At 41.8% G+C, this 24,241-nt stretch overlaps 1 protein-coding gene across 1 annotated transcript in view; it reads right to left on the reverse strand.

Moving 5' to 3' along the window:
* Positions 1–24,241, reverse strand: part of parp8 (poly(ADP-ribose) polymerase family member 8) — a 398,103-nt gene that overhangs the window by 244,628 nt on the left and 129,234 nt on the right. Inside the window, exon 3 of the mRNA XM_033030967.1 lies at positions 7,814–7,851. Within this exon, the coding sequence (XP_032886858.1) occupies positions 7,814–7,851 (38 nt within the window). The remainder of the gene's footprint in view (positions 1–7,813; positions 7,852–24,241) is intronic.

Genomic DNA, 24,241 nt, shown 5'->3' on the forward strand with positions numbered 1-24,241 from the left:
GTGCGGCCTTTCCCGGGGCTTCAGCTGCGGGCGCAACGCGGACTCTCGTCGTGGAAGGGGCGAGCCCTCGCCGGGGGTCGCTGGAGTGGAGCACTCCATTCGCTGGCCCACGGCAGCCTGGAGCTCCAGCTGGCGCGGCGTCCGCAGCCTGGGATCCCCCGTTGGGGACCTAGGTGGAGAAGAAGCTCCTACCGCCGGCCTGCGGCCTACTTCTACCGTGAACGCGGCGGGGACTTACCATCAGGAGCGGGGTCCCTCGCCGGGGACCCCTGGAGAGGAGCTCTGACTGCCAGCCCTGCAGTCTGCGGTGCTTCTGGCTGCAGCGCGGCGGGGTCTTTAGGTCTTCGACCACCGGCCTGCAGCCTACACCAACTTGAAGCTGCGGTCTCCGGTGGGGAAGCACCGATTCATGACTTACCTGGACTTTATCTGGACTTTACCGTGTCTGAACTTCTGGTCGCCCGCAGCGGCGACTGCGGAGGGTTGAGGTCCTGACCACGGGGGGAAATGGAGGAGGACTGACCAAATGTTGTGCCTTCCACCAGTGATGAATGCTGTGGTGGATGTTTGTGTTAAAAAATTTTATTGTGTTTTTTTTTGTATTTTTGTGTGTTCTTTTTTCATTGTACCGCTGCTGGCAAATTCATTTCACTTGCAATTTAAGTGCAAGTGACGAATAAAACTGATATTGATATTGAAGATGCTCCAAAGACCTTCAGTAAACCCTAGATTTAAGGTTAGCATAATTTTGGGTCAGCACAACACAAGATGTTACGGATTTATTTAACCACACATGCAGAAAATTCTTCTCTTTTGTAATTATTTGCAAATAAAGCTTGGAAAATTCGCAAAAGTAACCTAGAAATGTAATTCTGAAGTGGTTGTCTTTTAAGTGCCATCAATTGCAAAATGTAGTTAAGAATTAACAGTATTCCTCAAGCATAGCAGGGCTGCCAACTCACACGCATTGAGCATGAGAATCACGCATTTCGCCAAATTCTCACGCTGTCACGTGGATCACAATTTCTCATGCTGTCGTGAGAAATTCTGTGATCAACGAAAATTTCAAAACTTATATCAACTGCATGGGCCGCGGGTGTTGGAGAGCCGGGGCTGAGGGAGGGATGGAAGCAGAGGCAGCGGCGGGGACAGATGCAAACAAGGATCCAGGGCTGGCGAGTGTTTGCCGGGCTGGCGAGTGTTTGCTGGGCTGGCGAGTCTCTCGCTGAAGCTCCGGCCATGGAGCATCCTCAGGGCAAGAGTCCCGGGCCGTCAGAGGTGTCGGAATCGTTGTGCCACTGCTGTGAGAATCTCTGTGCTGAATTTGCCCAGGTGACCGGCATGGATCAGGCTGCGGCTCGGTGCATCCTGGAGGACAACCAGTGGCTGCTGGAAGTAAGTACCAAGCACTGGATAGAAATGGTGGAAGATAGTGGCCTTCAAATGGGGTTGGTTGGAGAAAGCATCCTGCGTGCCTGCTAGACTTCCACTTACTGTAACTGCTGGAAAAATGTTCCCGATGTTGGGGGAATTCAGAACCAGGGGTCACAGTTTAAGAATAAAGGGTAGGCCTGTTAGGACTGAGATGAGGACAAACTTTCTTCATGCAGAGAGTTGTGAATCTGTGGAATTCTCTGCCACAGAAGGCAGTGGAGGCCAATTCATTGGATGTTTTCATGAGAGTTATATTTAGCTCTTGGGGCTAGCAAAATCAAGGGATATGGGGAAAAAACAGGAAAGAGGTACTGATTTTAGATGAACAGCCATGATTATATTGAATGGCAGTGCTGGCTCGAAGGGCCAAATGGCCTATTCCTGCACCTATTTTCTATGTTTCTATGCTTGAGCATATGGCAATAAAACTCGACCACTTGATTTTGAAGCATTCATGCATGGTGGAGGTATAATGTAGTTATAGAGTGATACAGTGTGAAAACAGGCCCTTCGGCGCAACTTGCCCACACCCGCCAACATGTCCCAGCTACACTATCTGCTTTTGGTCCATACCTCCAAACCTGCCCTATCCATGTATCAGTCTAACTGTTTCTTAAATGTTGGGATAATCCCTGCCTCAACTACCTCCGGCAGCTTGTTCCATACACCCACCACCTTTGTGTGGAAAAAGTTACCCCTTAAAAAGTTGCCTTAAAAATACTTCAAACAAAAAACATTGAAATCATACTTCTACAATGCACTAAAACATGATTTTAATACATCAAATTTCAAAAAGTCCCTACCGTGGGAGGGCGACACCCCCCTACCACATCCTCCCCCCACTCGGTTGCTCCATTCCCTTGCTGGGTACCCCCAAGGCCAGTGATCAGTGATCACTCAGCCTCCCCATTACAAAAACGCTCTGTGGCTCCTGGTTCAGACAGAGAGCACTGCCAGATCTGAGCGGGGAACTGAGGCCAGTTGTCCGTGATGTCTGGATCCCAATGCTCAGCACTTCGTGTTTCGGAGTTGGCTAATGTTATCGATTTGTAATTAGTTGACAAAACCTTAATTTATTAATCCGAAATATTCAGAGGGATGGGATAAGTGTAATATTAAAATGACATGCAAGGTGTCAGGCTGTCTGTCACAACATAAAGCCCCGATACCTCATTATTTCCTTCTGTTAAATATTGGTAAGGTACCATTATTGTAATTTGCCACTCAACTATTATGATTGTTTACCTCACAGCTATTTCTAAAACTCCCCCCCCCCAAATTCCTTTGATAGGTTGAATAGAAATGTCCGCAATCTCGTTGTTTTATGTAGGTAACATCATCAAGGACATGTAGATGAACATGATCAGATCGAAACTGGTTCAGATGCAATGTTTATATCTTGTTCAAAGAAGGGGCATATTTTAAAGGAGTGAGAGAGGTACTTGCAGGGGAATGTGTGAGGGGGTTATTATTTGTCTTTAGTTTTAGCTTGAACCAGGACATCTGAAGATTCAAAATTTAATATAGTAATTGTGCTGATACTGACTCCAAACTACCACATAATGAATATCATCCATTCCGGAGGTTTTATTTTTCTGATACCACTTAAACTTCACTTGGATTTCAATCACTTCAATGTAAAAGTAATTGGGAATGGGGAGCATTGGAACACAAATTTGCCCTTGGTACATATTAACTGTAATATAATAATGTATGCATGTTGGTAGGTGCAATCAAAACAAAGATCTTTTTTTATCATTGTTGTGTTATGAATACCACAGAAAATATTATGTACTCCCAAGATTACATTTAATAGAATAATATTGCTTAAATATATAGCTATTGGACTTTGCATTTCAGCACAGTCCCAGCTGAGAGGAAGACAGCAAAATACTGAATATATTGGGGGTGAAAATGACGAGGCCAGTTTGTTAAGAAAATGAAGGAAATATTAACAGAATACTTATACAGCTGAGTGAGTATAATTTTATGGATACGAAGCCAATGAATGTAGCAAATTTTGTTAGAAAACAATGTGATCTGTGAAGTGCCCCATAAAAGATTACCGGATTAGATAAGCACCTGTGGACTTGAACATAATAGGTTAAGTCCAGGGGGGTCAGATATGGGGGCTTTATGTGTGGGCCAGGTATATTGTCAGTGCAGAGGGGCTAGGAGCTAGGCCAAGTGTGCATCCAGATTCAAGGTCTGGAATAGTACTACGTGTGCAGTCAAAGCTGGGACAATGGGAGTCTTCAGCACTGGGAACCTAAGCAGGTAAGCAGCTATGATCAGGGTAGAATAGGGGGCCAGGTGTAAGGCTGGACACAGGGTCAGGGATGAGAGAAGGTATGCAACTGGAGACAGGGTCAGGAGTAGTACCAGGTGTGCAGTGAGACCCAGGTTGGTCAACATGGGCCAAGTGTTTGATTATAATCTGATTTCCATACATGAATATACGAAGATCATTCATGTGCTGCACCTGTTGATCAGAGCCTGACTCTACTGTGGAATGTAATTAGGAATGTAATTTAGCCTAACATTCATAGCTAATCCAATTTAAAGCATAAATATTGGATTCAAGTGTGATTTAAAAGACTCGCTACAGTATGCACAAGATTGCACAATTTCAAGCCGAAAAATTCAAAAGCTCCGTACCAATGGGAAGGTGGACACCCCCCTCCCACAACCCCCCCCCCCCCCCCCCCCCCGGTCACTATGCTCCCTCTGGCTTTGTCTCTCCCTCCCAAATCTCACACAATATTGGCAGCCCTGAGCATAACGTAACCTTTTTGTGCATATCACAGAGAGCAAATAAAGTTGCTTATGGGTGACACCAAGTAGTGAAAATAAATCATAGAAATGTATTAACACTCTGTGCAGCCAAAACAAGGAAGAAAATCTTAACAGCAGGAGCATGACCCGCATCTGTGCTATTTAAAGGGACTTTCTGCCATCCGGAGGTCTGATTGGGAGTCAATCGCAATCCAGGTAAGCAATTAGATCCTTTATGGAAGGATAATTTATGGAAGCAGTTAGATCCACTGTTCACAATGGAAGCTTTAGCTCCCGACATGACCAGGTCCAGGAGAAAGACTCAACTAACTTGTTTAAGTAGCCCCTAGGAATAAGGAGAGAAGTGCTTTGACTAAGATTTTGTTTGTGACACAAACATACAAACCTATGAATTAGGAGCATGAAACGGAAACTTCTCCTCAAACCTTCTCTGCCATTTAATAAGAGCACAATCAATCTGACTATAACTTCAACTGCACATCCATTGTAAACTTTTAGTCCATCGCATATCAAGAATCTGCCTCTGCTTTAATAATATTCAAATACCTTGTTTCTACTAATCTGTGAGGAAGAGTTCCACAAACTCTACGTGTTGCCAAGGGAGATGGTGGAGACAGATACGATAGTTGTGTGTACGAGCCTTTTACATAGGCTCATGGAATAGAAACATAGAAAATAGGTGCAGTAGGTCATTCGGCCCTTCGATTCAGATCATGGCTGTTCATCCAAAATCAGTATCCCATTCTTGCTTGCTCCCCATATCCTTGATTCCGTTAGCCCCAAGAGCTAAATCTAATTCTCTCTTGAAAACATAGAGGGATATGGATCCTGTACGGGCAAATGTGATCAATTTAATGTGGCATCATGCTCGGCACAAACATTGTGGGCCGAAGGGCCCATTCCTGTGATGAACTGCACTCTTCTGTTCTATGTATTTTCATTGGAGGCAACACTTAGGAGGTTTACTAGGATGATCCCTGGTACTGAAGGATTCTATTATGAGAAACAATTGAATGGATTGGGTCTGGGCTCATTGCGTTTTGAAGAAGGAGTGGCAATATGATTGCAATGTGAAAGATTCTTAAGGATGTTTCCCCTCCTGGGAGAGTTTAGAATATCTGCTGTCAACTGGGTGGGATTTCATCATCCACAAATGTCTGCAGGATGTCTCAGAATGCATTCAAAGTTGTGATAGTTTTGCAATCAATGAAGGCTATGGAGCATACTCAAGAGACTGAACAGCCAACTCCTGTAAATATTTCTTATAATATTACAAACTCACAAACCTTAGAAGGAAAAGGATTGTCTCATCTCTAACCCCATACATTTAAACATGTTCATTTATGTCTGGACTCGCCAAAGAGAAAGATCTTCTCCACCTCCATCCTGTCTTATCTGTTTCAGTCAATTCCCCTCTCACTCTTCTTATGGTGATGGGAATATGCCACCTCGTTCAGGCAGATACCTGACCACAGCCGAGTGTGTGGACATCTCTGCTATCAAGGTGAAGGTCACTCTGAACCTCAGCCTCGGGAACATTACAGGAAGTGACAGATGACAGATGGTATAATTTTTATTTGGAGCTTGCTGCTTCATACATTCATGGGTGCTCTCTGCTCAAGGAAACCATCCCTAATCATCTCTTTCTCCTTGGCCAGAGAGTAACAGGAGTCATGGGCCTCATGAATTTTATAGGATTGTGGCCTTCCTAAAAAAATGACTGTCCTCCTGCGACTCTTTGGTTACGAACTTGGGAGATTTTACTGGAGTACAGAGCATATCATTATCCGAATATACAGAATTGTTGTACCAAGCAATTTGTCAGAACAGAGAGTTGGGCATCACTGGAAGGTTGGGCAAACTGACCTCCGGCTAGTGAAAGATCCAAATCCACAAGATAGGCATACAGTAAGAGCTCGCTGGTTAATGATATTATGGTGAGAATAAGTGGTAATAGCCACAATGCAGGTCCATTAACGCTGGTTTGCTTTGGTTTATTATGATCAAGAGCATTGAGATACAGTGAAAAAAGTTGTTTGTGTGCTATCCACTCAAATCATACTGTACACAAGTACAACAGGGAGTGCAAAGAGAAAAAAGGTTGGGCCAAAAAGACTGTTTCCACTCTGTAGAACTATTACTATCTGCAAAATACAAAGCAGTAACAACAATTCCCAATTCAAAGTCTCCATTGTCTAGGATATGGTGAGGGAACTTTCAAATCCTTATAATTCCTCTTCCAGTCATACACTAGCTTGGAAATGCATTGTCACCTCTTTGTTATTTGGAATGTGCTATGGAAGTATCTTAGAGTCAGTCATACAACATGAAAACAGACCCTTCGGCCCAACTTGCCCACACCGACCAACAGGTCCCAGCTACACTCGTCCCACCTGCCTGAATTTGGCCTATATCCTTCTAAACCTATCCTATCTATGAACGTATCTAAATGTTTCTTAAATGTTGTTAAATGGACTCCTAATCTTCACTAAATAGACTGCAGTATATCAAAGCGATGGGTTTGGTTGGGAAATAAATGCCAGCCTAGCCAGCAACATTTGACTTGCATTTTAAGCCATCCTGCAGATTTAAGATGTTCTTCAGTGGTGAACAAGTCTCATATTAGCTATCCAAATTGTAACGTTCCTGGTTCTTTGAACTAACAGTGAGAGGTGGTGTTAACAGGGGCTACAGTTCAGCCTATAAAGTTATATTGTCACAATTCAGCCTCAATATGATGTTTGTTCTCACTTCCAAATAAGCTAGTATAGCTTGTGCATTTACAAATCATAGCTGGCTGGATGCCATCATAAATCTGTGCCATTACTTCAAAAGAATCAGTAAATCAATAACTTAAACAGAAAATGATTCAAGATTAGGTTTCCCTTTTAAAATATTAGGTTGCACCACAAATATGATTATGATACCAAGCATCTGTTGAATGCTTGTGACTATTTTTGGTGATGACTTCATTGACTTAGAGAAATGACTGCACAACAAAAACCCCAAAGCATTCTGTGAAGCTAATGACTACATTCAAAAAGTATCATCGCATAGGCGGAAAGAAACAAAGCAAGTTGATGATCATTTTTTAAATAAACTGGTTGATTATGTACCAAAGCTACTGTATAATGACGAATGCGGTCTAGCAATAATAAGTTTGACATGAAAATATTGCTCTTGATTTGTGAAACGAGATCTTTGCTCAAATATTCTTGGGAATTTTCTTACAAATCCAAAGGATATTTTCTGCCCTAGTTCTCAGATTCAATTTGGGTTTGGATTAATTGATAATTTACAGATGGAGTTGTCGTGCGTCAGTTCATGTGTACAAGCTATCATTCTTACCTGCTCAATGTGCCAATTGACATTTGATTATACACTTACATTATTAAGCAATTCCACCACCCTGATGTGAATCTTCCATGTGAATACAACAAGCTACAAACTGCTCAGGTAGAGAGAAGCCAGTCAATTCATCTAATCAGTACAAGCACAGTCAGTCCAGACAAGTGTAGCATCACTCTAAAGTGTCGCACATCAATCATGCCCTTAGCACTAGGACTTTCAGAGAACAGAGTACCTGGATAATCCTCGGAGACGTGAACAGAATAAGACACCCTGTTGAGGAGAAGAACAGCAAAAATTAGAACCGGTTTGTGAAAATGAACACATCAATCAGCCAGTCACATTATTTGTTGTTAATGATCCTCATCAAATTACATTATCACAAACCAAAATCGCAGCATTTTGTCATCATTCATAAAAATGCATGGCCTAGAAATTAGCAAATTATTTACATGTTGTTTGTACATCAGTGCTATTTTTGCACATTTGATCATGGTAGCAATCACCCAGTGGGTTGATTAGGGTTTTAGCCCTGGCATTATAATTCACCTAGTGTCTGCCTAGTGTCGGTAGGATAATTAATTATGTCTTAGGCAGCCAATGTACACTATCCTCACAGCTGGTTGAGGTTTGGGGGAAAGCTGGATATTCATTATTCATTATTCATTCACAAAGAGAAACAGGAGTATGTCAGGAATGAGCATAAACTAAAGTTCATGCAACGGCATTTTGAAGCTCCCTTCATTGACGGCAGCATTTTTATAACAACCACTCGCTTGCCTGATGATTAGTCTAAACCTCACAGTGTTGCTTGGGGTCATGAACCAGGAGAAGGGAATGGCTTTCAAGTGAGTGGAGGGAGCAACAGTTCCATGTCCCCTCTCCTCCATGTTTTATAAGCATTGTCCCAACAGCTACACGCTCTGAATAGAGATGTTGAGGGGAACTGCCGAGGTCCCATTTCAGCACATGAACAGGTGTGCTTCATGCCACTGTGCTACTTTTCAAGCAAACACTTTCATGAGTGGAAAAGAATGGATGTTAGTATTAATAATGGCATCCAAACAGGGCAAACTCCAATTTTTAGGCATATGCAAATTACTAGATTGAAAGTGACTTTTCAGTCCAACCAGTACGTTATCATTTCTCTTGCACATTAACAGATAATTTCATTCGTAATTGCTTGTTTTGATCCAACATCCCTTTAAACCTTCTTTAATGTACCTCTCCTTTTTAATCTTGAACTTTTTTGACAAATACAAATGGAGATATTTACTATAGGAGGAGATATTTACTATAGAATTTTTTTTGAAGGAGATTTTTATGGTCTTGAAGACAAAATACATTTTATTCTGCGATGCATTTGGTTAAGAATGGTAAATTCCTAAATATTAAGCTTATTACTTTCAATTGTGGATTATTCTAACAAATATATTCCATGGGTGCATTTAATCTTATTTTTGTTTTGAAATGAGTGCATTACTAAATGAGCATTAATGGAATGAACACTAACTCACAACAGGAGCAGGAGGACACTACCTGACCCTTCAAGCCTACCCCATCATTCAATATGATTATGGTTGATCTGCCCCCAGGCCTCAAGTCTTCTTTTCCAATTTCAGGTTGCCATCACTTCCATGATCTTTCAAAAATGTATATGCCTTCTCTTGAAATACCTGGTGATATAAACCCTCTAAAACCCTCTGGGATTGAAAATCTCAATGAGATTCACCACCCTCTGGGGCAAGAAATTCCTATGCACCTCAGTTTTAAATGGTCCTCTCTTTACTTTGTAACTGTCTCCTCGCTCAAGACTCTCCCACCAGTGGAAACATCTCAACATCCAAATCTAAAATTCACAAATTGGAGGAACAGCACCTTGCTTTTGTTTGGGTATCTTTTGCTTACAACCCAGTGGTATGAACTTTGATTTCTCTAATTTTAAGTAACTTCTACTAACCCTCCCCTCCCTCCATTCCTCCACTCTAGTCATTTAACCAGTTCCACAGTTCACAACAATGTATCCCTCTTGAGATCATACCATCCCTAGCCAACAAATGACCTATCAGGGAACCACCCTGCCTGAGGTCATCTGTTGCCAGCCCTGATTTGTCCTGGTCTCCCCCCCCCCCCCCCTTCCCCCCCTTCCCTTCCCTTTACTTTCAGTCTGCAGGAGGGTCCTGACCCAAAATGTCACCTAACCTTTATCTCCAGAGATGCTGTCTGACTCGTTGAGTTATTCCTATATTTGGTATAAACCAGCATTGGCAGTTCTTTGTTTCAACTTTGACTTTGTCATGCCAACTTTGAATATTAATGTTTTATTAAAATGACCCTTCATTCTTCTAAACTCAAGAAAATATGGATTGATCATTTGTAGCCAGTCATGGTAGGACAAACTAATCATCCCAGGCATTCTCTCAGTGACTCTCGTCTGGATTGCCTTCAATATTAGTGTATCCTTTCTTAAACAAGGGGAGCAAAATTACAGACGGCATTCTAGGTGCAACTGCACCAAAATCCTCTACAATTTTTATGCTTGAACTCTCCAGCAATAAAGGCCAATTACCCTTTTGTTTAAATAACTAATTACTGCACCTGCATGCTAACATTTTGTGCTCCATGTACAAGAGCATCTCTTTGCATTTTAGTCATTTGCTACTCTCCGTTTAGATAATAATCTCCCTTTTGATTCAATTTTCCAAAGAGCTTGGCATCACAATTTCCCCAGATAAAAACTCAATTTAATAAGTTTTCACCCGCTCACTCAAATTATTCATTTCTTTTCCACTGACTAAATGTCCTCATTAAAGAATATTCAGTTAACTATTTTTGTGTTATCAGCAAGCATGGATAGCTAATATCTATATTACTAAAAGTCTGATCTTGACCACTTCCTGGTGTTCTGTATATTGATTTTAGTAAAAACACTGCCACTTACGGCTGTTATTTTTGGCCATCTTACTCAGTGTCCCCCTCCGCTGCGCTGCGCAGGACAAGAGGATTTTTCTCATCAATGAAAAATAAAAGAGTTATTAGTGTTTAAAAAATGTTGAGATTCTCTCTCCTGAAGGCCACGCCATTCCGGAGGGACTATAAAACCCAGAAGTGTTGAGTGCCTCAGTCAGTCTCTGCAAGATGGGGGAGCGAGAGTCGTGTCTCTCAGTCTCTGTGAATAACACTGAACACATGTCTACTAAACTGTGAGTGGTTTTAGTGACCTGTCAGTGCCCTTAATGTGGTTTGAAAATATAATTTGGAAATGCTAAATCTGTGTTGCCTTTGGTTTGAAAATGCTAAAGTTGTGCTGCCTTTAGTTTGGAAATGCTAAAGCTGTGTTGCCTTTGGTTTGGAAATGCTAAAGTTGCCTTGCCTAATTAAAGTTGCCTTGCCTAATTAAAGTTGCCTTGCCCAAGTAAAGTTGCCTTGCCTTCTATATAATTAAAAGTCTAATCTTGACCACTTCCTGTTTGCGCATTATATTGATTTTAGAAAAAACCCTACCACATACGGCTATGATTTTTAGCCATCTTTCTCAGAGTCCCCCTCCGCTCATCAGGTGCTGAGGATTTTTCCCATCGATGAAAAATAAAAGAGTTGTTAGTGTTTAAAAAAGTTGAGATTCTCTCTCCTGTGAATCATGCTATGAAGGCCACGCCCCTTCTGGTGGGAGGGGGGAGGGACTATAAAACCCAGAATAGTGGAAGTGGCTCAGTCTCTGCAAGATGGAGGAGGGAGAGGTCACGAGTCGCTGTCTTTACCTTTACCTTTACGAGTGGCCTTGCACCCTGCTTGAAATGGTATGAAACTGCACTTGAATTTGGTGGCCTTACACCCTGCTTGAAGTGGTAAGAAACTGCACTTAAATTTGGTGGCCTTGCACTCTGCTTAAAATGGAATTTCAAGGAACAGCTGTGAGCCAACTGCCAGTCCACCAGCCGTGAGTGAGTGAGCTGCCAACACAACAGGCTTGAGTGACTGAGCTGCCAGCTCAAGAATCCATTCAGCCCACAATGTCCATACTAGCCCTCTGGAAACCAGTCCTTTCAGCCCACAACACCCATACTAGCATTCCAGAAATCCCCCACTGGCCACCAATATTGGAATTGGTGGAGAGGTGGAACATTGCGTTGGGGGACCAGCCCTCCCGTGTGATCCTGGGAACCAACGGGTCCCACTTAGTCTAGTTAATTCCTAAATCCCACCTCCAGGGATCCAATATTCCCTAAGCTATCCTTTTCCTTTTTATGTATACATAGGAAGTTCTTGCTATTATTTTTAATATTACCCGCCAATATTCCGTTCTGATTCATTTTGGCCCATCAGTATTAATGGCTCACTACTTGTTTATGAAAAAGGTTCTAAATGTTCTGGTCTACCAGTAAATGTTTCCACTATGAATGCTCTGGAGTTTTTGATCTAATGGTTTGCTTGACCTTTGTTGGTTCATCTTTCTCATGGAATCCTTGTAATAATTAGAATGCATTTCTGGTCAGCTCAATGAAATAAATAGCTGTTTAAATATCTACCACTTTCCTTGAGCACTATTTTCCCCATTTCACTTGAGATAACTCTTTCTTGATACTTTTGTATTTGCCCTTGTTTTGTTTTGAACTTTGAACTTGTTTTGACACTTGTTTTGAAACCGTTTTTATCCTCAAACCATATCAGGAATTCTACCCGGCTTGATAACGATTCGCAATAGGATTCTTGACCGCAAAATCTCTTATTCATCTTACTTCTTTATACATTATGAAATCTTATGCAGATTGGTTCTGGGATATGTTACATTAAGAAACAGCCTTAATGCAATCCACAAATTCCTCGACTGAGGTACCATTGTTAGTTTGATTAGTCCAATCAAAATATGCAGATTAAAAACATAATTGCAGGTGCCTTCTGCCAAGCTCTTGATATTTCCGCTTTGGGCCCCATAGACAATTCCCACCTATACCTTCTTTCCCCTGCTATTCATTATTTTTACCCAAAATGATTCATTATTAGAATCTACTGCATATATATCACCACTGACTCTTGTACTGTATTGACGCTTCCCCCCCACCGTCCTCCGATTAGCAGTACTACCTTAACTCTGTTCTCTAAATGTACTATTAGTATAATAACAAATGTTAAAAGAGAAAGATTTAAAAAAAATCTGTGGAATTGGGCGTTTAGAATCAAACACATTATAGCAAAGGCTGGTTTACCTTCTATTATAAAACAAGGAACGTTTAAATTAGAACAGTAATATTCTTATGTGTGAGCATAAAGCACTTTCTATATTTGTTATTGACCAGACAACAGTCCTGATTGAATAGCAGGAAACAAAAAGGCTTCTCACACTACCACGGTACATGTGACAATAATAAACTAAACTAAACATACTTAGAAACCTATAATTGTAAAAAGCAAATTTAATAGCAAATGGAATGTAATCAGGTTCCAAAGCTTGTTCTTCCAAACAAAAACTCAAAGTAGTGATATTGTAATTGATAATTTAACTTTTGCTTAAACCATTAGAAAGCAGTAGTGAGTTTCTATTATCTACTCAATTTAAAAAAAATCTAATATGTTTCCATTATTGGGTGTCAAAATTATCAGGAGCCCCAGTAACAGCTTCCCCACACCAGGTTTCACCAGGATCATTTGGACTGCTGCACATTTTCTCTGGTTTATGTTTTGAATTGCCTCACATCATAAAATTGACTCCATACCATGTCTACAACACTCTTGAGGATGGTCAACCCAAAAGAGATCTTGTCCATTATCACAAATTGATCACTTGGCGCACAATCAAGTCAGAGCCCTCCTGGGGAGACCTCACATATGACAGCTACAATGAAAGAATGGAGCCACATTAACGCTCAATGAAATCTGCAACAGAAGAAATCTGCAACCAGTCTCTGGAGAACTAATATATTTTAAAAAAAAAATTTTTTTCATCCTCTCGACAGCTGCCCAATCCTCATCTTGATAAACCCATCTCCTGCGTCTCATTTGGAGGTCGAATGCAGCCCTCCTGTTGCTAGTCTAGAGTTTCAGAAACATGAATGGTTTGAATGTCTGCATTTAATTTTGATGTCATTGATGAAGGATGAGGAGTTCAAAGAGCTGCTCACTCATTCTCAGCGCAGTCCCTCAGAACTATGTCAAAGATGAAACAGATCTTCATCAAAACTCCCAGAAAGTGATAGGAATCATCAATTTGGTTTTCTTTGGAGATTCCTGTATATATATTTTTAGCTATCTCCAGCAAGAATATCACACACGGGCACAAAGCACTTTATCTTGCCAATTCACCAACTCATCGAGCTAGCAAGTGAAGCACGACACATTCTGAGAAACTGATTCATATCTACAAGCACAGCAATTCCTCAGGAAATTCTTGGATAAAGCAGTGTATTCAAAATAAGAAAAATATATTTGTTCCAAAAAATCTTCCCAATCACGAAGAGAATTTACAGAGGAGTGAATGTTCCACTATTTCTAGTTTCCTCTTTGATCCTTCTTAGCTAAACAAGTGTAGATTTAGTTCATAACTCATGAAGTAATAAGCCAGGATGAAAGGTTTAAAATAGATTGATCTCCAAAGAGTTGTTGTACATTGCAGAAACGGGTCCTTCAGCCCACTACATCTAATGCATAGTCATACAGCATGGAAACAGGCCTATCGAGTTCACGCCGACCATTGATCACCTTTAGATTTGTTTTTGTTTAGTTTAGACATACAGCGTGGAAACAGACACTTTGGGCCGTCAAATCCACACTGACCCCGCTCACAAACTCTATCCTAGGGGGACAGACTAGGGACAATTTACAAATACCAAGCCAACCTACACACCTGTACGTCTTTGGAGTGTGGGAAGAAACTGGAGAATTCCCACGTAGGTCACAGGGAGAACATACAAACTCCATACAGACAAGCACCCGCAGTCAGGATCAAACCTGGGTCTCTGGTGCGGTGAGACAGCAAATATACTACTGCACCATCTTGCTTCCTGTTAACCTGTTCACACTAGTTTTACATTATTACTCTTTCTCATCCACTCCCTGCACAATTTACAGCACCCAATTAACCCACTTGCATGCATGTCTTTGGGATGTGAGGGAACTGCAGCACCCAGAGGGAACCCATGCAGTCACAGGTACAACATGCAAACTGAACAGGCAACATCAGAGGTCAGGGTTGAATCTATTAGCTGCACCACTGTGCTATGCCAACATTAGGACTATATTCTTCTATAGCCTTGCTTATTCAAGTGTCTGTTTAAATGCACTTATACAGAGTAATTGCATCCAATTCTACAACCCCCTCTACATTCAGATATCAACCACTGGGTAAAAAATTCCTTCAGCACAAATAACAGCCCGTGTCTGTGTAAAGAAACCTTTAACACAAAATTAACAAAACCGGTCAACATTTGTGTTAAGTTTATCCATTCTTAGCCTCTGCTACTCTTTCCTGCAAAACAATTATAACAGCCAAGGTAAAGAATAATGTTTGTGATGAAGATGATGAGAAGCATCTGTTGGACATAAATTTCTCATTTATCATCGGTGACAATGATAGATTGTGGATGGTGCTCAGGAGTTGCATTATGCTGAGAAAATGGCAACACAAATGTTCATGGAGAAAGATCCTTTCCTGTGTTTTTTTTCTATTGCTACTTGCAGATTTTACTTCCCTATTCCCATCCCAGTCAATTGAGATATTTTACAACACTTACAGCAGGGAAATAATCAATCTGTTCCAGCTGAGGTGAAAAATATATACATTGGAGGTTGGGAGAAGAGCTAGCAAGGGATAGGTGGATACAAGCAAGAAGGGGTTGCTTGGCAGCTAACGGCTATATGGGGAAGGGAACAGCGAGATAGCAACAGAGGCTGGGAGGGGATAAGAGGAGAGTAAAAGGCCACAGACTCTGTAATGCAATAGGAAAGGAAGGTGAAGAATAAAACTGACAAAGGTGGTCCATGTTGTACCATCAAGTTCCTCAAGACTGATCAAAAACAGTTCCACACGAGCAATACTCCCTGACTCTTCATTTAATGTAAATAGCATTTTTTCTCATTAGCATTTCATTCACCAACTAGTCTAGTGTCCCTTTATATATGTTATGTTATTGGCTTTAACTGTCCCTTTAAAGCTATGTATTTCACGTACTTCATACACTTTAGATGAAAATAATTTTCTCAAATTCCCTCCAGGATTTAACATAACTATGATATTATTGGTCTCTCATTTTGGCCTTCCTTTGCAATGAAAACAGGTTATCCGTGTCTAATTTTACCTTTTTTTTACCCAATCCTCATCAACAACATCTTATGTCTATATATCACTGTTAGTGGGATGAAACCTTAACCAGGCTACTCACTCAACATTCTATTCTCCAGAGGAAAGCTCCTGAAAGGTGCAATCTTGGTTTCGATTTCTTGACACTATCATTTCTTCTTTCTTTCTTACAATATATACACATCAGCAATCAGGTTTGTTATCCAGATTTAAGGTAACTTAGATTCTATATAACTTATGCATGTCTTCTTTTACACAAGCACAAAACAGCTTTTTCACAAGCACAAAACAGCACAAAACTGGGTTTGCATTTGTAAAGCTTTATTAAACAGTTTCACTGATTTGAACAAACTATTTTTTTAACTTTCACCAGGTACATATTGTTGACATGGCAGGTATTTATTTTCCATTCCTAGTTCCCCATTAAAAAGTGATTAAGAGGGTAATTAATTATCAACCAAATTGTTCTGGTCCAAGACACTGGTAAATTTGTACAAGATGTAAGTAGGGCCATATTTGGAGTATTGTGTTCCATTTTGGTCACCCTGTTATAGGAAGGATGTGGTTAAACTTGAAAGAGTGCAGCGAAGATTTACACGTATGCTGCCAGGACTTGAGGGCCTGAGCTAAACTCTCATGCATTGAGTGTGAGACTCACGCATTTCGCGAAATTCTCATGCTCTCACGCTGATCACAGAATTTCTCATGCTCAAAATATTTTTTTTTTTAAATCAATAAATAAACAAAGTCACGGACAATTCAAATCGCCCAAGGCTTCCAGATCTCCTCCACACTCACCAATGAGACTAGTTTTCTGTCAGTGGGTTTCCGTAAAGAACGAGCAATTTGATTGTCTTAAGCCCATCGCACACTATTTAAAATGGCAAGGTAGACAAAAGTGCTGGAGAAACTCAGCGGGTGCAGCAGCATCTATGGAGCAAAGGAAATAGGCAACGTTTTGGGCCGAAACCTTTCTTCAGACATGTAACTGCAGTACTAATGATTCCATTTGACATTCATGGAACCAAAATCTGCAGGTGATGGAAATTCAAAATAAAGCAAAAATTGTTTTGGAGGTGAATAAAAAGCATGAGGGGAATATATAAGGTGAATGCAAGTCTTTTTCCCGGGATATGTGATTCCAGAACTAGAGGGCATTGGTTTAAAGCAGGCGTGTCAAACTATCTGCTCACAAAGGGGTCCAATTCGGATCACAAGATGATTTGGGGGGAAAAAAGTACACATTCCCGTGCAGATGGTGTGATAGGTGAGACACGGCGGTGGTCCCAGCTCCGACCACTGAGGCACCGCTCACACTTCCCACCCTCACCTCCGGCGGCTGCTCTATCCACACCACATGGAGTTTTAACCATGGCCCGGAGCCAGGAGCGGACTGGGTGAGTGGAGGTCTTGGTGCCAGCGAGCCAGCGGAGGCAGCCAGCCCCGGCCGCGAGCACGGTCAGCCTGTCCGCGAGCACAGCCAATCCCCAGCCGTGAAGCCAGCAAGCAAGCCAGCAAAGCAGCAACAGCCAGCCCGGGAAGCCAGCAAAAGCCAGCCCGGGAAGCCAGCAAAAGCCAGCCGAGAAACCAGCAAAGCCAGTCCGTATGGACAGCCCGAGAGGTCGCTGAGGCTCCGGAGTCTCGGATTGTATGAATCTAATGTATTGGTCACTGTTATCAATGATTTAAGTAAATATGTGTGCTTAGCAGGTATATGGCTTAAAATGTTCTAGTTGGGCTATTAACATGAAATGTGGGTTAATAGTATAAATCTATTATTATAAGATTAAGTAATAAACAGTGATATTTTCTAAAGCTAATTAATACAGAACTGTGTTTTCTTATCCTGGAGAAGTCAGTGTTTTGTCTGTACAGGAGATATGTGTTTTCTTATCTTGGGGTAATCAGTATTTTGTCTGTACAGGAGCACCTGAATAGTGCACCTGAATAGCAACATGTTGCAGGGCTATTCAAAGGGTAGGAAAGTTGCCCCAGTTAGATTCTGGATGCAATTTTGAGAAAAATGGACTGACGTCTTGGAGGCTTCGTTCATTTCCAATGATATTACTGCAAAAGGGAGATGAGAGCATGGTTCATATTAGGCTTAGGATGAGAGGAGTATCACACCGTACGTACGTTACTGCGGCCAGCAAAGCCCACGGATAAAACGTACGAAGAGTGTAAGGAGGCATTAATGGCTCATTTCTCACTAAAACCTCCAATGGCATCCAGGGACAAGGAGCCTGAACTAAAGAGGGCAGGGAGTCCCTCAAAGGACAAAGGTCAAGTGCAAAAGGACAAAAGTCAAGTGCGAAAGGACAAAAGTCAAGTGCAAAAGGACAAAGGTCAAGTGCAAAAGGACAAAAGTCACGTGCAAAAGGACAAAAGTCACGTGCAAAAGGACAAAGGTCAAGTGCAAAAGGATAGGTCAAATGCAACGGGAAATTGCCATCCAAGGGGCAACCTTAGCTATTCAAACTGCATTCAGGTGTATGAAGGTACGGAGAGAGATCCAGAACAAACAGAAGGCAGCAACGGTAATACAAGCAGCATTTAGAATGCACAGAGCATACCGTCAATACAAGGCAATGAGATTGGCAGCTATAATAGTACAAACCCAGTATAGGGCACACCTTCAAATGGAAAGTGATCGCAAAACGTACATGAAGGTACGCAGCAGCGTTGTACTGCTTCAGGCTGCCTACCGTGGAATGCTTGTTCGAAAGCAATTGCGGGGCATGCACAAATGTGCCAAGGTCATACAGACTTATTATCAGATGCATAAACAGCATCAGTATTTCAAGAAACTGCGCTGGTCTGCCATTGTGGTACATTAACCATACAGAACGTGCCAGATAAGAGATGTCCAAATGAGACATTATAATAGTTTGAATAAAGCAGTGGTAAAGCGGGATCAAAGCCAGAGGATTGTTTGAGAAAATCAAGGCAGCACACCATATTATGTCATTCATAAGGATGTGCATTACAAAAAAGCATTTCTTGATGAAAAAGGCGGCTGTAGTCACTCTGCAAGCTGCATATCATGTTACTGATTAAGAGTGCGCTACAGAGCTGTACATCAAGCAATCATTTTGATCCAGAGATGGTACAAAGCATGCAAAATAGGGCATTCCCAGTGCAATATCAGTCAATGAGGGAAGCAACTATTACCATTCAGGCTGCCTACAAGAGTATGGTGGTTAGGCATCGGGTTAAGCAAAAGAGAGCTACTCTAAAAGTGCAGTCAGTACTCAGTGGGAGTTGGTATCGGAAAGACTTAAGAAGACAAATAGAGGCACAACAGAAAAGGCTTAAACGATACAAAAGGCTTAAACGACACAGGAAAAACTTCCTCAAACTGAAATATACAACAATTTGTAGTGCAGTCTCACTACCTTGTTTATGAAGCAAGAAAACTAAACAGAGCACAAATCAAAGCCAGTGTTGTATTGCAAAGGCAATATAGATCTTAGTTCTTGATGAAGAACCAGAAAGGTGACATAAGAAGACAAATAGATGAACAACAGAAAAGGCTTGAACGATTCAAAGAAAGGTTAAATAAATGTGTGACAATGAGTAGGAAGCTCCTAATAGAAAAGCATAAAGAAGAGAGGCTTGTCGGTCAAGACAAAAGTATGCAGGACCGATTGCAATTAGGACACTTCAGTATAGTCCAGCATGGAGCCTCCTTCACTGAGCAATGGACAAATGATTATGCATTGCAGAATCTCATGAAACAACAATTTACCGTACAGGTGAAATTGACTTAAAAGGGGAGGATTGCGGTGTATGTAATAGAAATGGTGTTGCCTGCCTCCAAGTTAAAGGGGGAGGAGTGTTAGGTATGTGATAATTAGCATATGTAATTAGTATATGTGAAGTCTTGTGATGTGTTGTGCAAGTACGCATGTGCGGGGGGGACTCAAGGTGGCGTCCTGGAATAAAGAAGCTTGTTAGATTACTCCCGTGTCCGAGCCTTATTAAAGTCTGTTCCAAGCATCCAAATACACAACAAATATCTTGGACAATTGTAACATAACATCCCAACTTCTATACTTAATACCCAGACTGATGAAGTCCAATGTACCAAAAGTTTTCTAAACTACCCTATCTACATGTGACTCTACTTTCAGGGAACTAGATACCTGCACTCCTAGATCCTTCTGCTCTACAACACTCCAGATTCACTGTGTATGTCCTGCCCTGGTTTGACTTGCCAAAATGCAACACCTCATACATCTACATTAAACTCCATTAACTAATCTTCAGCCCACTTGCCTAGATGATCATGAGCCTGTGGTCATTTCTGATAATCACATTTGCCATCTACCATACCACCCACTTTAGTGTCATCTGCAAACTTACTAATCATGCCTTCTGCACTGTCATTAAATCGTTGACATAAACTACAAACAACGATGGGCCCAGCAGCGACCACTGAGGCACACCACTAGTCATAGGCTGCCAGTCCAATAAACAAACCTTCCTCCATCACCCTGCATTTCCTTTCCACAAATCCAATTCTTATCTAGTCAGCCAATTCTCCTTGGATCCCATGTGATCTAACCTTCCAGAGCAGCCTACGCTGCAGACTTCAGTAAAAATCTTAGCACACAGATTTAGTACGAAAATGCTGGAACAGATTACACCGACACAGTACACAAGAGTCATCACATTTATTTTGCTATTTTGTATGATTCAAGTAACAGTTTAGTTTAGTTTAGTTTAGAGATGCAGTGCGGAAACATGCCCTTCGACCCATCGAGTTCACACCGCCCAGCGATCCCCGCACATTAACACTGTCCTACACACACACCAAGGACAATTTACAATTTTATCAAGCCAATTAACTTACAAACCTGTACGTCTTTGGAGTGTGGGAGGAAACCAAAGATATCGGAGAAAACCCTTTGGTCACGGGGAGAATGTACTAACTCTGTACAGACAGCACCCATTGACCCATAGTTGCTGCCCTACAGCGCTTACAATGCCAGAGACCTGGGTAGTTGCTGTAGGGCAGCAATTCTACCACTGCGCCACCGCGCCAAGTGGTTAAAAATGTAGAATCTTGGTCATAACTGTCCGTTATCCTGGAGGCGTTTCTGGGTTGGAGTTGCAAGGGTGAAAACTAATATATTGTACTCATTCACTGCCTCAGCCTTGCCCTGTCTCCATGTGTAGATTTTTTTTTTTTTTTTAATCGGTCGAACCTTGACTCCAACAGCCTTCTTCCTAGTTAGTTACTTATCAAATATTTTTGGATTCCTTTTTTCTAAATTTACCACTAGTCTTTCTTTCCTACTCTTTGTTTTTCTTTTCTTATTTCATTTTTTATTTCCCCTCTGATATATGCCTTTGAGCAGCCCAGTCTCACTTCTGTTAACAAACTGCCATCTGTCATGTGTATTTTGTGGAAAGAGGAATGCGGAAACGTTTGTTCACTTTGAATGATATTCTGCAAAATAGGTAATTGAAATCTACAGTAGTTGCAAGTTTTGTTCAAAAAAGATGGCAAAATGTTATTAGCTTGATTTGGAATATGGCAGCTCAAATCTCTCATGCACGGACAACCCGGCTTTGAGACAACACAAAAGTGGGTTCGGACCATCCAGTTGGCAGTTTTCCTTTGGAGAGAGTAATTCGTGGAGATGAGGGATCTGCTGCATCTCCCAGCAACCAGTTAGCCCCTGCAGATTAACATTACTACACCCACCATCAATAAAAGAATGGGAGCTGCAGCAAAGATATAGTCAGTTATCTTCATTTTTTTAATTTAACAAGGCAACTTAGATCTTCACCACAGCCCGTGTTTTTTTACTCTGCTGACACATTCATCAACAAATTATGTGAATACTTCTCTGGGCATGGATTGAAAAGGCAATTAAAAAAATGAAAAAAATGGCAAGGATGGAGATGTTTCATTAAGAACTTAGCTCTGAGAAAGTGTCAATAATGTTGATTCCTTTTCTTGCCAGGGAATATGTCTGATCTGGAGGTGCCTTGCTGCCTTTGATGATTATGGGCTTGCAATACCAAACAGACTATGAATAAGAACAAAGTTCCAATGTGCTCTTTGCATCTGCATTGATTGCCTTCATCCTTTGCCTTCCATGCTGATCACTCCACTCAGTCTTAGAAACATAGAAACATAGAAATTAGGTGCAGGAGTAGGCCATTCGGCCCTTCGAGCCTGCACCGCCATTCAATATGATCATGGTCTTCAACAAACCTTCATCCTATCTCCAAGGCTGGACATCTAAATCTTTTGGCTCGGTGCCCACAATCTTATTTCAGTTCCGTGATTAATTTCCCAAACCCTTCCACGATCTTCTCCTTTGGACTACACTTCATTTCCCACTGATATATATTCCCACTCTCTTTCAAAACCCACCTTCAGAACACCAAAGCCAAGGTCAACACTCGCAACAACATCCTGCGCAAACTGGTAAACTCAAAGTGGGGCGCTGATCCACCAACCATCCGTGCAACTGCCCTAGCCCTGTGCTTCTCCACAGCTGAATACGCGTGCTCAAGCTGGAGCCGCTCCCACCACACCAAACTGGTTGACACAGCCCTGAACGACACCTGCCGCATTATCACGGGATGCATAAAGACAACGCCAGTCCCGTGCCTCTACGCCCTAGCTGGTATTGCCCCCCCCCCCCATATCAGACGATCCATCGTCGCCCAAGACGAGCGGAGAGCACAGGAGATCGATACCAGGCACCCCCTGCACGGACACACAGCACCTCCACCCCGACTGAAATCCAGAGCCAGTTTCTTGCAGACAGTCCCACCTCTCCAGACAACCAAAGAAACAGCAAGGACCAACATCTGGAAAGATGAATGGAACCAGCTCAACACGCGAGCCCACGACTGGATGGAGAGAGGAATCACTCCGACTGAATGCCTCGCCAGCGGACACGACCTCCCATGGCCAACCTGGAAGACCCTCAACAGATTACGAGTGGAGCAGGGGAGGTGCAAAGTACTTATGAAAGCATGGAACTACCAGGCAGAAGACACATGCAGCTGTGGAGCAGTACAGACAATGTCCCACCTACTGGAGTGTGACGATGTCCCCCAGTGCAGCCCCCAGGACCTGGCTGAACCGACCCGACCAGCTGTGACCTGCGCCAGATACTGGCAGAACAACATCTGAGATTGCAACGGACTCGAAGAAGAAGTTATATGAATAGTCTGAATTTTCCCCCAAGCACATCCCTTTCCATCCTCTGCATTCACCCCATTCCCAATTGTTATCTTACCCATCAAGATCTTATTACATCAACGCACAGCCTTCTTTAAGAGCTTTCATGATCATTTCCCCATTTGCCATCTTCTCTCAAATCCATCAATCTCCCCCACTGCATCCCATTATTGGTCATATTCCCATGATCTTCCCAACCCCTCTCCTTCCTCTCCCACCACCCTTGATCATCTCTTCCAGACACCCTTTCAACGTGACTCAGCCGAAGAACCAAATATTCTGGGATGCATGGCATTTAGAAGGATTGAGGTGGGCTAGCTCTATTAAAGGATGAACAGTTAATTAGTGAGTAATGATGTTAACTCAGAAGTTTAAGATGCATAATCAGTAATAGAAAGGAAAAATTACTGACATGAGTAACCTAAAGGCCTACAGACTGACAATATATGTGGGATGGAGTATAAATCAAAAAGAAATATTGGAGCTAGTAAGAAAGATAAACCAATAATTAAGTGATAATGGTAGCCTTGAGGAAAAGTATATAGCGTGTATTTGGAATAATGTCTGAGAACAATATGTCGTGGAGCCAACTAGGGAATAGGCTAGTTCATAACTGGCATGTTATAAAACAAATTAATTAATGACGACATGGGGGAATTATCGGGGGAAGTGATCAGAATACAACACAATTTCACATTCATTCTGAGTGTAAGAAACTATGTCTAAAACTAGGGTCCTAAACTAAATGTGACTACAAAGATACGAAGGCAAACCTAGCTAAAGTGAATGAAAAAAAAAACCCGAAAAGCAAACCAGAAAATAAGAAGTGACAGTTTTTGTTTTAGTAGATACATCGCCTTGAGAAATTATGATAATAAAATGGGTGATCCATTCATGGATAATTAAGGCAGTTAAAGGTGGCATAACATTTAAAACAAAAACGTTAAGGATTTGTAATAGGCTGAATGATTTTCTCTTCCCACAGATGCAATCTTTCCAGCATCTTCCATATTTCTCCTAGATGTCCAACATTTGCAATATACAGTGGCCAATTAACCTACCCACGCACATTTTGGGGAAATGGATGAAACTAGAGTATCCAAAGCAAATCCATACTGGCACATGGAAAATGTGCAAGCAGCGCAATGACAACACCGGGA

The sequence above is a fragment of the Amblyraja radiata genome, chromosome 1 (assembly GCF_010909765.2).
Source record: "Amblyraja radiata isolate CabotCenter1 chromosome 1, sAmbRad1.1.pri, whole genome shotgun sequence".
Classification (NCBI taxonomy): Eukaryota; Metazoa; Chordata; class Chondrichthyes; order Rajiformes; family Rajidae; genus Amblyraja; species Amblyraja radiata.